Source organism: Amorphotheca resinae (genome assembly GCF_003019875.1).
Source record: "Amorphotheca resinae ATCC 22711 unplaced genomic scaffold M430scaffold_2, whole genome shotgun sequence".
Taxonomy (NCBI): Eukaryota; Fungi; Ascomycota; class Leotiomycetes; order Helotiales; family Amorphothecaceae; genus Amorphotheca; species Amorphotheca resinae.
This window is the reverse complement of record NW_020194472.1, coordinates 1,957,100-1,972,742: the sequence shown is the minus strand read 5'-3', so window position 1 is coordinate 1,972,742 and position 15,643 is coordinate 1,957,100. Positions and strand designations below refer to the sequence as shown.

General features: G+C 51.6%; 5 protein-coding genes across 5 annotated transcripts; 1 reads left to right on the top strand and 4 right to left on the bottom strand.

Annotated features, from left to right (window-relative positions):
* Positions 1–441: 441 nt before the first annotated feature.
* Positions 442–2,277, bottom strand: M430DRAFT_134230 (hypothetical protein; the record flags this gene model as incomplete). Its single annotated transcript, XM_024862337.1, has 2 exons — positions 1,648–2,277; positions 442–1,577 (listed from the first exon to the last, which is right to left on the bottom strand). The coding sequence occupies exons 1-2, from the start codon at positions 1,907–1,909 to the stop codon at positions 442–444; spliced, it is 1,398 nt and encodes a 465-aa protein (XP_024724224.1). The 5' UTR covers positions 1,910–2,277.
* Positions 2,278–4,287: 2,010 nt separating this feature from the next.
* On the bottom strand, positions 4,288–6,553 carry M430DRAFT_25401 (hypothetical protein; the record flags this gene model as incomplete). Its single annotated transcript, XM_024865243.1, has 6 exons — positions 4,288–5,031; positions 5,089–5,240; positions 5,318–5,551; positions 5,640–6,040; positions 6,212–6,338; positions 6,403–6,553. The coding sequence occupies 6 exons, from the start codon at positions 6,551–6,553 to the stop codon at positions 4,288–4,290; spliced, it is 1,809 nt and encodes a 602-aa protein (XP_024724223.1).
* A 193-nt stretch (positions 6,554–6,746) lies between these two features.
* Positions 6,747–7,475, top strand: M430DRAFT_204582 (hypothetical protein). Its single transcript, XM_024864304.1, has one exon. The coding sequence runs from the start codon at positions 6,940–6,942 to the stop codon at positions 7,375–7,377; it is 438 nt and encodes a 145-aa protein (XP_024724222.1). The 5' UTR covers positions 6,747–6,939; the 3' UTR covers positions 7,378–7,475.
* Positions 7,476–8,142: 667 nt separating this feature from the next.
* On the bottom strand, positions 8,143–9,747 carry M430DRAFT_96209 (hypothetical protein; the record flags this gene model as incomplete). The annotated part of the gene is made up of 1 exon (XM_024869936.1): positions 8,143–9,747. A coding segment is annotated over one exon (1,605 nt), but the record flags the coding sequence as incomplete, so codon positions are not given.
* A 1,654-nt stretch (positions 9,748–11,401) lies between these two features.
* Positions 11,402–15,333, bottom strand: M430DRAFT_115477 (hypothetical protein). The gene is made up of 3 exons (XM_024861590.1): positions 14,117–15,333; positions 11,996–13,957; positions 11,402–11,942 (listed from the first exon to the last, which is right to left on the bottom strand). Exons 1-3 carry the CDS (start codon positions 15,158–15,160, stop codon positions 11,790–11,792), a joined length of 3,159 nt encoding a protein of 1,052 aa, XP_024724220.1. The 5' UTR covers positions 15,161–15,333; the 3' UTR covers positions 11,402–11,789.
* Positions 15,334–15,643: the final 310 nt, after the last annotated feature.

The following is a 15,643-nucleotide window of genomic DNA, read 5'->3' as shown; positions in this document are numbered from 1 at the left end:
TAATAGTGGTTTTGCTTACGAATTACATTTGTGTGGGGTTGATGGGGAATGATAATGGTATACTGCATCATGCATTACATTCAAGGGAAATATGCTAATCACTGCTTTGCATTGGGAACGCTGCCATTTTGGGAAACCTGGAGATTTATTCTCAATAGCTCAACTTTATTCCCCATGGCTCAATGCAGCCAGCGGGATCAATCAATCCATCGCACGTCGCTCGCGAATTGACCAGACCAGACTACGAAATACATACAGAATGGAGAGACCACGACGATATCCTCAAAAGCCTCCGTTCCCAAACGCCACCAATTCTAGAAGGTAGACCCACGCTCAGAAGCAGCAACTTCAAAATTCAAATTTTTTTTGGGTAGCAGGCAGCTTTTTCATCGACTCATTAAATGTGCTCCAGAGCACTGGTTATTTACAAGGTAATTGCACTCATGCGGCGTCCGCCGAGGCGATGGGTTCTGCGATGCGTGTCACCTGACTGCCGGCTCGGATGATCTTCTGCCCTGCTGAATCGCTGACGAACGAGATGTCCTTGTTCTCGCGTTGTGCCCGCTTCCAGATCTCGACCTCGCAGCCTCCTCGGAGGACACCCACACGCATCGTTGACAGAAGGTTGTGTGCAGCGTTGGAGTGGTTGTAAACACCACCGTTGAAGATGGCTGTTGCGTCCTTGCCAATAGCAGAGGTGATCAGGGCCTTTCCACCGGGGTGTTCCTTGATGAAGTCGGTCACGTCGTGAACGACACCAGCAACAGCAATGAGGGCTCTGCCGTCCTTGGCTTCGGCCTCATATGCGTCCCAGTCGATGATTGGCAGCTGCTCAAGAGGAATACCCCAGTCGAGTTGTTGTCTCTTCTGGTCGAGCTTCTTCTGTAGCTGCTGGAGACGGCCCTTCTCGATCTCATTTTGCTTGAACTGCTTGAGGTCATAGGCGAGACCGAGTTGCTTCCAGATCCAGATGGTCCACTTTGTGGGGTCATATTGGTGCCACTCGATGGCATTGCGGTAGTCTGATGGGAATTCGTGGTGGAAGTTGTGGTAACCCTCTCCGAGAGTAGCGAGAGCAGTGATAACGTGGTCACGAGGAGAGTTGCGGTCGTCGAATGGTTGGTCACCGAGCCAGTGTGCCAGGGAGTTGACGCAGAAGGTGGCCTGTTGAACGAAGAAGATGCGGAGAATCCCTGCGTAGATGAATCCACCCTTCCAGTCTCCCCAGCCAAGACCCGTAACAATGCAGGGGAAGATCAGTCCCATGGTGATGACGGTCTTGAGGTAGTTGCGGTGTTGCCAAACAACGATGGGGTCATCGTTCAAGTCTGAGATGTCGGTACGGCCAATACGCTTGGGGTTCTGCTTCATGACCATCCATCCGAAATGCGAGTAGAGGAGACCCTTTCGTACGGAGTAGGGGTCCTTGTCGGTGTCGGTGTATCGGTGGTGAGCTCGGTGGTCTCTAGCCCACCAGCGGATCGAACCCTCAACGGCACCGCCACCCATAGCGGCAAGGAAAATCTTGAGGGGGGTCGTTGCTGTGTAGGATGAGTGGGCCCAGAGACGGTGGTAACCTGAAGTTGATTGTTAATACAGCTCCCATGGATCATCCCCCGCCAAGGAGAGCAGTGATGAGGAGCTTACCAGCTGTGATACCCAGACCGGTCATGAAGTAGTATACGACAGCCCAGACAGCCGTCTTCCACTGGAGAGGGGTCCAGAAGGCAGCAATGATGCCGTACAGGGGCACAAAGAGGATGAGCGTGACATTGATCCAGTTGATATGCTTGTACCAATTGTGGATGGTCATGGGCTGTTCAGTGATGTGCGGTTTCGTGGGATCATACTTCTTGCTCCGGGGCGCCGACGCAGGCTGGGCGGCCTGCTGTGGTGCAGCAGAGGCCATAACTGTGATATGGACCGGACGGCGGGAGGAGGAGGAGGGAGAGGAGGAGGAGGGATTGGAGAGGAGAAGAGGTAGAGGTCTAGAGAGGACGGGAGGAAGAAGAAAAGGAAGAGGAGGAGAGAATTGGAGCGAGGGATGGCGGGACCCTTATAATAGGCGTGGAGAGACCCAAAATGCACTAGTGTCTCCCCAAACAACGACGCGCCACCGATCAGTGCTGGAATCGACGTTGGCGCGGTGTATTCAAGCCTCCTGTACGTCTTGATGGGCGAGTGGCTGGGACAATATGATTCGAGGACCCCGGATGGTGGTCGACTTTTTTATTTCTGTTTTTCCCTTGGGGATCTTCACGGGCAAATGTCGACTCCGTAACCCAGTAGTAATATGATATGAGCCGAGGAAGCCAGTGGCATGTTCATGCCTTTCACAGGGCCAAAGGGGAGGGGGGCGGCTCAACGGGTTGGGACGCTGGAGCTCTCAACAATTTTGTGGCCATATAGGGATAAAAATAAACACACGAGTAAAAAGTGCAAAAAATCAGGCGACGGGCGGAACGCATGATCCACCACCATTCGAGCGGGAGGCGGGGGGAAGTTGATTACGGTATTATGGACGTATTATGATGCTGGTGTTAGATCATCACTCATGCCATTGTTACTTTATTACTGTGTTATATATTATTATGCGCTCCTGTCCCCATCATCCGCTCTTTCCCTTAAGGACCTTACACAGTGCACAGTCCTCAGTCCTTTCCGTAGATAATCTGCTCTTATCGCATATTTGGCATCCCACTTGCCCGGCCTGGGCCTAGCGTCCCAACGACTTTAGCGCCCCTCCGAGTCTGCACCAATCAGCGCGCGCCTTTCTTCCCAGGACGGGCACTTGGATCGGTTGCGAAACTGCGAAACGGGGGAACTTGCAACTCAGAACCGCCACGTCCCGCCTCAACTGTGGCTGGTTGGTCCCGTTGGCCCGCACGCGCCACCCCCACAAAATCCAGGGCAGAGTGGCAAACCCATCCATCCATATCCCGTGGGAGTACGTACCACCGATGATGATTGAGGCTCTGCCTTGTCAAGAGGGGACTTTGCTCGGGAAGAGGGCGTAGCTCGGGGATTTACGGTGAGTGATATTTCCTCGTACCTAATCAAGGTCTTAGTAGTAACTGGCTGGTCAGTGCTTACCTACCTTAGGTCATGTCATCAAGACTTTTTGTCCAAGGTAATCTTTATATCCTTCTACACACTTCATAAGCTTCATAAAAGAACAAGCCAGAAGGATCGCATGGTTCTCTGCCAGGCTTCCTCTCCTCCGCCACCCCCTCCTCAGGTTACTGTAGCAGGTTCAGTAATTGCTACAAACGGATGTTGGATCTCCTTTTCGACCATCTTCCTGATCTCCTACTACAAAGTTGCGATTTCTTTGCCGTCGCGAATAAAAGCCTCGCAGTAACTTTCTGCCTTCCTTCTGTCTCTCCCACCGTCTTCTTCTCGCCTCCCATTCCCACCTCCCCCTTATCTCCCTTTTCCTTCTCTTCCATCTTATAAGAGTGTCGGTGTTTTGAACAAATATACGTAAATCTGAAAAGGAATAGAACATAAGCTGTTTGAAATGCAAATTAAGGGGGTAGATGAATGACAAGATTATTCGAAAATTCCTAGGAAGAGGTGAATCACCATCTAAGACGAAAGATAGAGGGAATAGAGGAGGTATTCAAACAGACTCCCCCATCTTGGCTCGACTAGGCTCAAAAGCAAGACGCGCGTAAAGGGAAACCAGTCAAGCCAGATGTGTGCTTCAAAGACTTATATCAAAGAGAAAGGTCGCTATTAGGAATCGGGATTTAAACTCATATCAAGTATAAACACCAACGGTCGAGTAGTATGATCAGTTTGCTGGTCTAGGCTAGGCTAGCATCTGACCAGCTAGCTGTGATCATATATATAATGATAATGACAATACAACCTTTCAAGGTCTTATGGTAGTGAAAATTGGGAATAGAGAGACAAGTGGGTAGGAGATTCAATCCCCTGAGTCGCTCCTTGAAGGACTGAGTTATGACAAGAAGCAAAACCAAAACTGAAAGCTGCTGGAAAGAAGGATATATATATTTATCTGGGATCTTGGACGTGTACCATGTAGTTAGTATATCATACACTATCCTGATGCTACCTTATGTCCTATATAAGGTAAGTTAAGGTAAGGAGGGTCAGGTACTTGTCATGTTGACCGCTGACTCGGTAATCACATGACCCAATATCACGTGCCGGATTTAAGGAGACATCTTCAAAATAAAGACTGGACTCCTGCCATTCTATAGAATTAATACAACAAGTTAAACATCAATTCAATTACTACATATATTCTAATGACATTGATTATGTCTTTATACTCTCGTCCACACCACTACTCCCACTAGGCTCCTCACCCTTCTTGTTATACTCCACGGGCCCAGCCGCAAGCTCAATCGCTTCTCCCTCCCCTGGATCTCCCGACAAGCTCTCCGTCTCCTCCGCCTCGTCCTCCTCGGGGAGTAGCAGGTTCAGTAACACTGCTGCAAATCCCGTGACTGCAAAGCCAGTCTCGAGAACGAGTACGATGGCATCGAAGAACCCGGACTTGGCTCTGTTGTTCCCCTTGTAGGTGAATACGTTACTGAACCATGTAGGTACCAATATAGCCCCTAAACCTAGCCCCATGGAGCAGGCAAGGATGAATCGGGTGCGGCGAGTGAAGGGCACGCTGGCGATGATCCGCAGCCCCGATACCGCAACGGATGCGAAGAGGAAAGTCGTCATGCCTCCAAGCACAGACGATGGGATGGCAGTCAGGGCCGCAGCAAACTTGGAGAAAACCCCCATGACGATGAGGAAGAAGCACGCTGCGTAGCCAGCTTTGCGGTTGGCGCAGCGGGTGAGAGCGATGACTCCGTTGTTCTGCGCGAATGTCGAAACGGGGGTGATGGTAGCTAAACTTGCGATACAGCCGTTAAATCCGTCTGCTAGGATTCCACCTTGGATTCGGGAGTCGAAGAGCTTCCCTTCTACCTGGAGACGGGATACATCGCAGGTCGCGGTGATGTCGCCGATGGTTTCCATCATGAGAATGAGGTAGATGGCTAACTGCAAAGGCGTTAATTCTGAACCCAGACGGAACAGACTGGGTGGCTCGGCACATACCATAGGCAAGACAAGTGGTCCATAGACGGACAGAGGGAAAGTCTTAACCCAGATAAAAGACGCAACTGGGGCGACATCGATAGTGCTCTTGTCAAAGTAACCCGTTGCTGCTGCAATGATGCAACCAACTAGGAGGCCTACAATGACACTCACTATATTTGAGTTAGCCAAGTGTCTAATATGAATTGTGGCCCATTATAAAGACCAAACTGGACGGGATTGAACCTACGAGACTTCATGATTGGCGACCCCCACCTCTCGGAGATGATGATGGTGACAAAAACAGAGAACCCGAGACCAATGAACTGGGCACTTCCCCAAGGGAGCGCATGAGGTGCTGTGTTTGACGGACAAAGCATATAATCACCACTTGTAGGTCGGCCCATGCAAGATCCGGAGCCCCCTGCCCAATCCTGAAAACCTGTCTGGACTAAGGCCACCCCAATGAGCGTCACGGTTGGGCCTAGAAGTCAACCGATTAGCCTCCTTCTCGAATAGGTCTCTCGGGGCAAGCAAGGAACCCAAAGGAAGGCTCAAGTATAAGCGCTTACCTGTCACAATCGGAGGGAAGAGCTTCTTCAGAGTCTTTGGAGTCATGAACGAGAGCCCAATCTCAAGCAGCGAGCAAAGGGAGGCCGTGCCGAGAAGCGCCCCATAACCTGCGGGGCAAGGGAGAGGGGTGCCATCTGCCGCTGAAGGGCACTTGCCATTGGCATACATCTGCGCCAGGCCTTTGGTAGCAATGGGGATCATGGAGAACGAGGTGCCGACGACGGAGATCAGACCTGTGCCGACATAGTACGGGGTCTTGTAGATGTGGAAACGAGTAATTTGCACGGATGATAAAATACCACAGACGATCAGGGAGGTCGAGACGAGATATTGTGTGGTTTGCTGGTCGAATGCTGCCGCGCCGGCGATGATCATTGGGGGTGCTATGATACCAGCAAGCCTAGAGGATAGGGTCAGCATTGCTGGATTCATGCAGAATTTACCAGAATCCCGAACAAGGTCACTGAGCCGCAAGGCAGTGTTCACTCTGAAGAGGAACTTCAGGCTGAACCATGCCTTGGGACCCTCGAAGCCGTTCTGAATAGAAAACCCCGCTCTGGAATGTACATACATAGCAAGAGAATGTTGGAATCCAAGCAGCAGGGCCAGGAAAACGGGCATCCGATCTTGAAGGCCAAAAAAGGGGGCTTGTTGCTTGGACTTCTTCATAAAAGGAAGATTGGGTTTGAAGAGGAAGGCTATGGTTGTCAGCCTGGGAGGCTCAAAAAATCACCAGCATCAAATTTCCCAGCGGGTACACACCATAGTCATATGTGCCAATGAGTCCCTGCTTCGTGGTGAAGGCCCTCGAAATGTGTTGGATGTGTTCGCTGAAGGAGCGCTTGGGAGCCATTTCTGGACCGATTCGATCGGGCAAATCTTGAGGCACATTACTGTCGATGGTTACAGACATTTTTAACTAAGGTTTAAAACACAACGATCATGAAGAAAAAAAACTCTCCGACTTCAAAGGCACAACGTTGCACTCTGGAGGACTCGGTGGAACCTATACGACCAAGTACAGTGTAGCGCTGGTCTAGAGTGCGGCCGAGGTTGAAAATGCCAAGAGCAGCGCGACTGCGATGATGAAAAGATGATGATGATGATGATGAGGGACGAGAATCATTTGACAGACAGGAACTTGTCAATACTATATAGCACTACGCTCCTCCCGAGGGTTTCGAAAGCCCAAACCAACACGCACCAGCTTGATATCGTGGGATCGAGAAAGCGGAGAGCCCAGCCCAGCCGATATGGACCCGGCCGCCATCCAGCTTAGCGAATCGCACCGGGCAGCAAATGAAAAAACCCAGGAAAATCATTGCAACAAATTTCGATGATTCACGCCGCCATCGACGCGCCTGTTCGTCCAAACACGGCGCCAGGCCTTATCGTGGGCCGCGGTCGCGCGCGGGGGCTTTCGCTGCTGCTTCTCCACATTGCGCAGAGGCGGGCGCGCCCTTTCCGAGGTCTGGAGGCGCAAGGAGGAGCCAAAAGGAGCCAGAAGGAGCCAAGAGGAGCCAGAAAGAGGCGACCTCCGAGATCTTCGCTCTTCCCGCCGACGCTCTCTGGGCCTCCGTACTCCTCCGTGCTCCTCCGTACTCCTCCGTCCCTCCCCGTACGTATCTCTCTGACTGCGCCGCCGAGGGGACCTCCGCATGGATGATTCCGGTCACGTGGTCACGAGCTGATAATACTCCCGGAACGTATGGTATGTATACAAGTACACTGAGGTAATGCCTCATATCACGAACTGGATTCCCCCGCCGTGTCCCTATCGCACCTGCGCGACACTCTCCTATCGCCAGGCGGGCCGGACCGCCCGTGTATTAACAATCCTTCCTGAAGTGTTCAGCTGACGCTATGCAAACCCAACCCATCTGCAACCAAATTATCAAGAACATGTCTGTCGTTATGCTTCGTTTCTGTCGTTAAATCATCATCTAAAGTCGCCGGGGGGATCTCAACATAGGCACTATGCGCGCTCCCTACGCCTGCTAGATCCCCCGGGTATGCAATTGCTGTTTCAATCGCCGGTACTGTGTTCCGCGGCTCTTCTGCTTTTGCTATGGGCTGTGTGTCCTCATGTTCTTCCATGTGCTGTGGTCCTTGATTCTGCTCAGGCTTGGGAGCCGAGTCACATACGAATTCCACGGGCCCATTTTGAATTGGGGTGCTGTCACGAGTGATGCTATCCAAGTATTCGGATCCCTTACGAGAAGGAGGTAGCGGGACTTCACATGGAACAATCTCATTTCTCACGGGTGTTGGTGATCTTCCTCTCCTTGGGAAGAAATCAGACTCCTCCGTAACGTCGGTTTCCGCGTAGCTATAGTGTGTTGGAGGCTTGAAATCGGGGCTGTATTGATAGCTGGGCTTTTCGGATAGAGCGAAGTTACTTGGAGAGAAAGCATCCCCCTTGAAGCTATCTTCGTCGGCATGGCGTGCATCTACTACAATCGGTATTGCACGCTCCGGCTGACGAAAAGTCTCTTCAACCTCGGGGAACAGCTTAAGTAAAGCCTCTGCTTGCGGTCGACGCCGTGGGTCATCGTTGAGACAGCGTTCGCAAAGGTCTACATAATAATCCGGTATCTCACGTGGAAGGTAGCCCAAATCCAAGGGCCGTTGAGTTTCCGGTTCATCGTGCTGTGTGGCCAGGGCATATAAGACCATGCCGAGTTGGAATAGATCCGATTTGACTCCTATATACATCGAGATCCTCTGGTTGCTCTTGATGAGTGCGGCAACTTCTGGTGGTTCCCAGCCAACTGGGCATCCTCGTCGATTGATGTCAATAATCTTCGCATTGTCATCTTCGTCGATGACAATATTCGATAAGGTGAAGTCGCCTTGGACGAAACCGGCTTCGTGGATCTCCGAAAGTCCTTGGACGATCTGTTTTGCCCAACGTTCACGCCGACTCCAAGGAATCCTGCCCTCGCCATCCGCGATCATGTCGATCAAGGCACCCTGCTCCGCAAAGCTTATGAGAAGCCCTTTGACAATCTCGCCCTTATTGTCGAGCACTACACCCCCAAATCGGATGACACTGCGAGAACCAGACAGTTGATGCAATGCATTGATCTCGTATAGAAATTGGTCGACGGTATCTGGACCAGGAATCTCTTTCTTGATGAAGACTTGGCCGTTAATACGGACTTTGTAAACGAAGCCAGAGAGGTGAGAATCAAAGACGAGCTCGTCTTCGCGGACCCTGCGACAATTCAGATGGCTGATGGCTTTGACTGGCGGGTAGTAGATGATTTCATAAAGGTCTTCCACCACGTGCACGTGCAGTCTATCGTTCTCTGTCTGTAATTTCAAGTTTGTAACAGTATCGTAGAACTGAATGTCCGGGAGTGACTCGCGAATCGCCTCGTATATTCGCGCGCTTTTATCTCGTTGGAACCGGGTTCGCTGCAATTCTTCTTCCAGCGAGCCTTTTGGGGCGTTCCTATAGTCCACCGAAATGGTGACTCTGCGCCAATGGGTCGGTGTTTCTGCAAATGTGACGAAGAACTTCTCCCTTCTTGATTTGTCTCTGAAGTGCATGCTGAGATTTAAAATCCAGCGACGGTCAAGCTCTTCTCGTATAAGCTCATCAAATGCCTCTGAGGATAATGATGCCGTGTCCACGTTCAATGCATCCTTCGACAGATCCACATATCCCTGAGCCTCCTCCTCTTGTGTAGTTTGTACGGATGGCAAGCGATCCAGCACAGTGCCGATGGTCTCGGTCGTTCCCAGGACCTCAGGGGCGCTCACCCGGGGCGGGCTAGCCACCGCAGTGGAGGAGTTCCGACACGAAGCATTCCGCCGTCGGTCGAATGACATTGTCCGCCGCTCATCATGGTTAGGTTTGACAGGTTCAAGCCTGTCTCGCAGCTCGGACTGCTGCCTCTTGAACGTCCCCGCGCGAGGTAGACCGGGCACAACCTTTCTCGATAACCGGCGCGCAAGGCCAGGCCGCTGTTTGTCTTCTTCGAGTGGGGCTGGAGGGGTAGCTTGACCACTACTATCTTTGCCGAAAAGCTTCCTCCAAGACCAAGACGTTCGTTGATCGGTCGAGGCGGTCCTCTCGTGGCCCTTCTCCGTTTGTGCCATTGTCCGTCAGGATGGGCTCTAGGGTGAGGAAGATCGTCAGGAACGGCAGAGGCTGATTGAAGATGGGGGAGAGTTCGCATACCCGTAGCACAAGCACTCGGTAAGGGGATGCAGAGGTGATATATGATGGTCAACGATTGGGAAAGATATGCGTGATCACTGCAAGGTTGAGCTCGTGTATCATGCAGCTACGCGATGATAGAGCGAGCAAGTGGACTCTCTGGCTCCGGCAAGAGCATATCATTGCATCTGCACAGCATTGATGGAGAGATAGATCCTGTGGGTGCTGGGTGGGGGGTGGGCGGGCAGGCGGACAGGCGGACAGGCGTACGACAGTTGGGCGGACCAGAGTTGCTTGGGGGAGGAATGGGGGACGTTGATATAGAGCCCCAGGAGGGACAAAGAGCCTATTTGACGACGCGGAGATGCAGAGGATGGAACGGAGGATGCAGAAGCGGTCAGGTCAACTGTCGACCGGCACAGAGCGGTGGCTGAGGCGCAGGCAAGTACAGCGAAGCAACAGGCCACCGGCGCGGATGGGGCATCTTTTTCTCTTGGCTGTCCTTGTTCTGTGCGCCCTTGTTTTTTTTATTTTTATTTTTATTTGTATTTGTCCTTCTTTCTATCGGCGCAGGGAGCGTGGAGGTGCGCAGGGCGGAGGGAGGGGGGAAGGAGGAGAGGGAGGATGAATGGTGTATGCAAGAGGACCGAGAGGGACCAATTGGTGTCGAGGTCGTTGGCGGATCACAGATTCACAGCTTCAAGGGCGTTGAGCTACTCGACAGGAACCGGCGGGCACACGGGGAACACGTATGCCACACTGGAAGCCTTTTTCTCTTTACTATTCCTTGATTGCGACAAGATATCTGAATGTGACATTCTTTAATTTTTAATCATTTTCTTTTACCATACGATATCTCTGGACCATCGCGTCACCGCACGTCGGTGTTCCATCAGGCCGAGGATCCACGACAGCCTCGCATTGTCTTGTCCGTCACGACCATAGAGCCGACTGTCGCCTGTCGGGCATCAAGGCCGGGCGGAGTGAGGCTTCTTGGGTATATATGAGGCTGCTGGGACTCCCTCTCTCCAGTCAAATCGGGTTGCCTGCCCACGGTACCTAGTCGTGCTGCTGGAACACGTATGTATGTATGTACTATGTAGGTATGTATGTACGTGTATGTGCCCTGTATGTATGTATTATGTATGTGTATGTATGAGACTACAACGTACACGATGAGTCTTCCCGGAGAATCAAGGATTAAGGAAGGAAGGATATCTCTGCCTTGTCTACCGTCTGCTGCAAGGAGTCGAGGATCGAAATCGAGGCTGCTCAAGGCTCGTCCCGCCACGGCTCAGCGGTGGATACGCCCTACTTAGCACTACCTACTTCACAGTTTAGACTCGCAAACTCTTGTGCTGAACTCGGTAAAGAGACCGGCGCGGCCCCTGTTAGATCAGGCTCTGCTACAGTAGTAGTCTGCTCTGCCGCACAGCTTTTCTCGAAGGGTCCTCCAAGGCCAGCGGCACCGCGTGGGGAAGAAGGACCCCGGTTGATCTTGATCTGATATACAGCATCAATCCCTACAGCAAGGTAAGGCAAGGTAAGGTAAGATAGGTAACGAGGTAAGGCGAGGCAAGATAATGCACGTATGGACGGTATATGCTACACCATACATGCGCACATGCTACACAACACGACACTTCTATGTTCTTTTTTTCTCTCTAGTTTTGAAACAGCCAGCGAACGCTCAACCCGCCGGCCCTCAAAGCCCTTCACCCCCGACGAGGGCGGCTTCGGTGTATTTATTGTACAATACCTATACATTATATACTCCAATGATGTCTCGTGACTAGATAAGTCTCTCCAGATGCAGCTGAGAGGAGAATGCTTTCCCGTGGTCGATCGACGCACAAATGATCCAGTAACGCCGAAGTATACGCAACACCACCCCCCCGCCGACCATCAGCTCCCATCGATGCTCCATTCAAGCCTTGACACACGTAGGGTCCAACAAGGTATCTAACACAAAGTGACTTGCTCAATCATCCTCTTCGCTCTTATCCTTCTCCTTCTTCGTAAGCTGCGCCTTCCATACGTTGTTCGCTTTCTCCTTATCAAGATTGGGGAAGACCAGGTCGAATACGTCAGAGTACCATTTGGCTGGCCGGCCCTCGACGCCCTCCTTGATGTTCTGTCACATTATTAGCATCATACCATACAGCCAGAGGATCGCCCTTTACTTACATCGGGGAGTTCTAACCAGTCGGACATGTTGTCCTCAGGGAAGATGATCATCTTGGAGCCGGCTCGTCGGGCAGCAACAGTCTTCTCTCGGAGACCGCCAATTCTGAGCACTTTTCCGGTGACAGTAAGTTCACCGGTCATGGCAATGGTAGGATCGAGGGGTTGATTCAACGCCAGTGAAAGAAGCGAGGTTGCCATCGTGATACCCGCGGAAGGTCCATCCTTCTGGACAGCCCCCTCCGGGCAGTGGAGATGTAACCTCGCCTTATCGAAGAAGTGGTTTTCGGGGAAGTCCCTGGCCATGACTGACTTTGCAAAGGAGTAGGCAATGGATGTTGATTCCTTCATAACGGATTTCAGATTACCAGTCGTTGTAAGTCCGGGACGAGATGACGGTGTCAAAGCGCTCTCCAAAATCGACTCCACATACAGCGCCGCTCCCCCCATTTGCGTCCAAGCAAGTCCCATTGCCACTCCTGGGGGTGTTATATCATACAAACGATCCGACGTGAAGACTGGAGGGCCAACATAGTCTTTCAGGTTATCTTTGTCGATGGTGACATGTACGGTGTCTGGAACATTGAGGCTGACGCGTGGTACCGCTGTAGTCTCCTTTTCGATATTTTCTGATGTTTCCTTCACATCTGATGTATCCTTCTCAGATTCTGCAAAAGCTGCTTTTCCTTCGTCGGTCAAAGCTTCTTCTTCGGGAAGAACACTTTCACCAAGATCTTGCACAATCTTCAATGCCGACTTGCGGTACACTTTTTCGATTTGTTTCTTCAGGTTTCGAACACCAGATTCCCGACAGTATGACTTGATCAACTCCTCGATAGCAGATTTATCAAGGTTGACGTCAACATCCTTCAATCCAGCTAATTCCTTTGCTGCCGGTGCTAGATATCTTTCAGCGATCGCCATCTTCTCGTTGGCTACGTAACCAGATAGCTCAATCATCTCCATACGGTCGAGAAGTGGCCGAGGGATGGTGTCGGTCATGTTGGCAGTGCAGACAAAGAGGACCTTGGAAAGATCAACAGGAACATCGAGGTAGTGATCAAGGAATGAGGAGTTCTGCTCGGGATCAAGCAACTCCAGCAGCGCCGAGGCTGGGTCTCCTTGATGACCTCTGCCAATCTTGTCGATCTCATCAATTAATATCAACGGATTCTCAGTCTGGCATTTCTTGAGTGCTTGTATGATCCGTCCAGGAAGTGCTCCAACATATGTTCTTCGATGACCCTTGATTTCGGCGACGTCCGTCAGTCCTCCGACACTGAATCTGTAGTATTCGCGGTTTAGTGCTCTGGCAATACTCTTGCCAATACTGGTCTTGCCAACACCAGGCGGGCCCACGAAACATAGAATTTTGCCCTCAACAGTGCCCCGTAGCTTTCCAACTGCAATAAACTCAAGGATTCGATCCTTCACATCCTTCAAGCCATGGTGGTCTTCATCAAGCACTGTCATTGCGTTTTTGATACCAAAGTTCTCTGCACTCCGCTGGCCCCAGGGAATTTGAGTTAGCCAGTCCAAGTAATTTCTCGTCACATTGAACTCCGAAGCGGCCGGCTCCAGATGGGCTAGTTTGTTGATCTCTTCGTCGAAAACCTTCTTGACAGCTTCTGGCATCGCCAGTTTGCTCGCCTTTTCCTTGAACTTCTCAACCAGCTTATCTTTGCCATCAGATTCGATACCAAGCTCTCTGCGAATTCCCTTCATCTGTTCCATTAACCAGTATTCTCGCTGTCGCTTCTGGATCTTGCTCTCAACATCCTTGGAGATTTTTGACTGCAGCTGAGCATTCATGAGTTCCTTCTTCAAGACCACCAATGCCTTCTGTAACCTCTCCTCAACATTGAGTGTCTCGAGAACATCCTGCAACTCAGGCGCATCGCTAGCAGAGACCGCCGCGGCGAAATCAGCCAGCTTACCTGGCTCCTGCATAACATTGCCGGCAGACTGGCTCATGGAGAAAGTAGAGATCTGATCGCGGAAGAGGCTGTTCAGACTGGCCACCTCCTTGAAGACGTTGACAATCTCATTCGTTACGGCACGGATAATGGGGCTCTTGGGGTCGTGTGGTTCCTCAACCAGATTCTCCACCTTGACGAGACTGACAGGGTATTTTCGCAGGAATGAAGTTGGCTCGTAAGACGCTGGGCTATCGGGGCTCTTGGGCTGGACCGCGCCCTCCTCAAAACTGGCAACGACATCCCCCTTCTTCTCTTGTACCTTGTCTTCCTTTGTCTGCTTCGCGGGAATGACATCGGGGACTCCAGGCTCAGATGCCGACCCTTCAGCCTTTTTCGCCTCGCCGCTCTTGATCTGTTCCGGTGTAATAAGCTCAGACATTCTGATTCGGCGATGTGGGTAAAGGACTGCGGTGAGCGCATTCTCGTCCGCATGAAGTGGGAAAGCGCTCGTGATCTGCGCGAATACGCCGACATCGTGGACATCATCCATACTCTCAATCGTATCCCGGTCCGAGTTCTCATCCTTGATGAGAAACGCTCCCACATACGGTTGCCCCCTCTTGATCATATCCTGTATCGCAGCAACCACATGGGGGTCTCGGACGGTGACAGCCTTGTAGAACCCTGGAAACAAGGGTCTCTTCGTTATAGGGATAGCCATGACCTGCGGGTAAACATCTGGGATGCTTGGTTTCTGCAGAGCCTTTTCAACGGCTGGCCTGCGTCCTTTCCTCCCACCATCTCCATTGCCAGAATCACTGCTTCCCCCAGCAGACGCACCACTGCTTGCCCGCCCATCGACCGCACCTCCCGGTGCAGCATTGCCACTCTGGGATGCCGATTCCGGGGCTCTACTCCTGCCCTCAGCTACTTCCTCGGCACTCGCATCCTTCACCTTGTCCGCAGCCTTCTTTTGTGCATTCTCATCAGCCGCATCTTCAGGAGATTGGTCTTTCGGGTCCTTGGACTCTTTCCGCCGTGCGGGAGAGGTCGAGAAGCTCGAGGCGCCAGTCGACGTGGCGGGAGGCGGGAGTCGAGGCCGTAATGAGGGCGAGGTGGCAGCTGCCGCTATCTGGCGCTGCCGAGATGCAGTATATAACCTCCTCGCATTATGTGAAGCATGTCTGGCAGAAGTTGTGGTTAGATTTCGGAGCGCAAGCCGCCATGGTAGATTTTGGCCGTATAGCATAACTTCGAGAGCTGTGTACACGCGATACCCTTTAAATATAGATACAGAGACAGACGCTGGGTAGACGCTGGATAGAACAAACCAAATACGAGGCCTATCCCGTATCCAAAGATGCCGTTGAGGGTGGAAGAAGAGAATAGAGAGAAAGGGCGGGAAATCCACAGAGAGAAGGTTGGAGAAAGAATATAGTAATCCGTAGAGCATTCGAGATTAACCGTCATGATTTCAAAGACCCAGATGCCGAGCACGGCCGTTTAATTTTAACTCCGATGACTTATTGATGCCTAAATATTCCGGTATCACACCTACCTCCTTTTGTCCCGAAGCCTCGCCTCCCCTTTCTATGAGCATACCTACCTTAGGTACCAGGTAGGTACCTACACATGATCTATCATTCATCAGAGGTATCAACAGAAGCCCGAATTACTAGACTATCTAAGGCACCAGTTATAAAGGATATATCAAAATACTATCAGCTTCAGT

Bases quoted from the DNA above. Each gene is read 5' to 3' on its own strand.
- M430DRAFT_115477 (XM_024861590.1), bottom strand. From the start codon at position 15,160: ATGCTATACGGCCAAAATCTACCATGGCGGCTTGCGCTCCGAAATCTA. The intron at 13,958-14,116 runs GTCAGTCTCGTC...TCCATGAGCCAG, and splicing joins CATTCCTGCGAAAATACCCT to TCTGCCGGCAATGTTATGCA. The intron at 11,943-11,995 runs GTAAGTAAAGGG...ATAATGTGACAG, and splicing joins ACTGGTTAGAACTCCCCGAT to AACATCAAGGAGGGCGTCGA.
- M430DRAFT_204582 (XM_024864304.1), top strand. From the start codon at position 6,940: ATGAAAAAACCCAGGAAAATCATTGCAACAAATTTCGATGATTCACGC.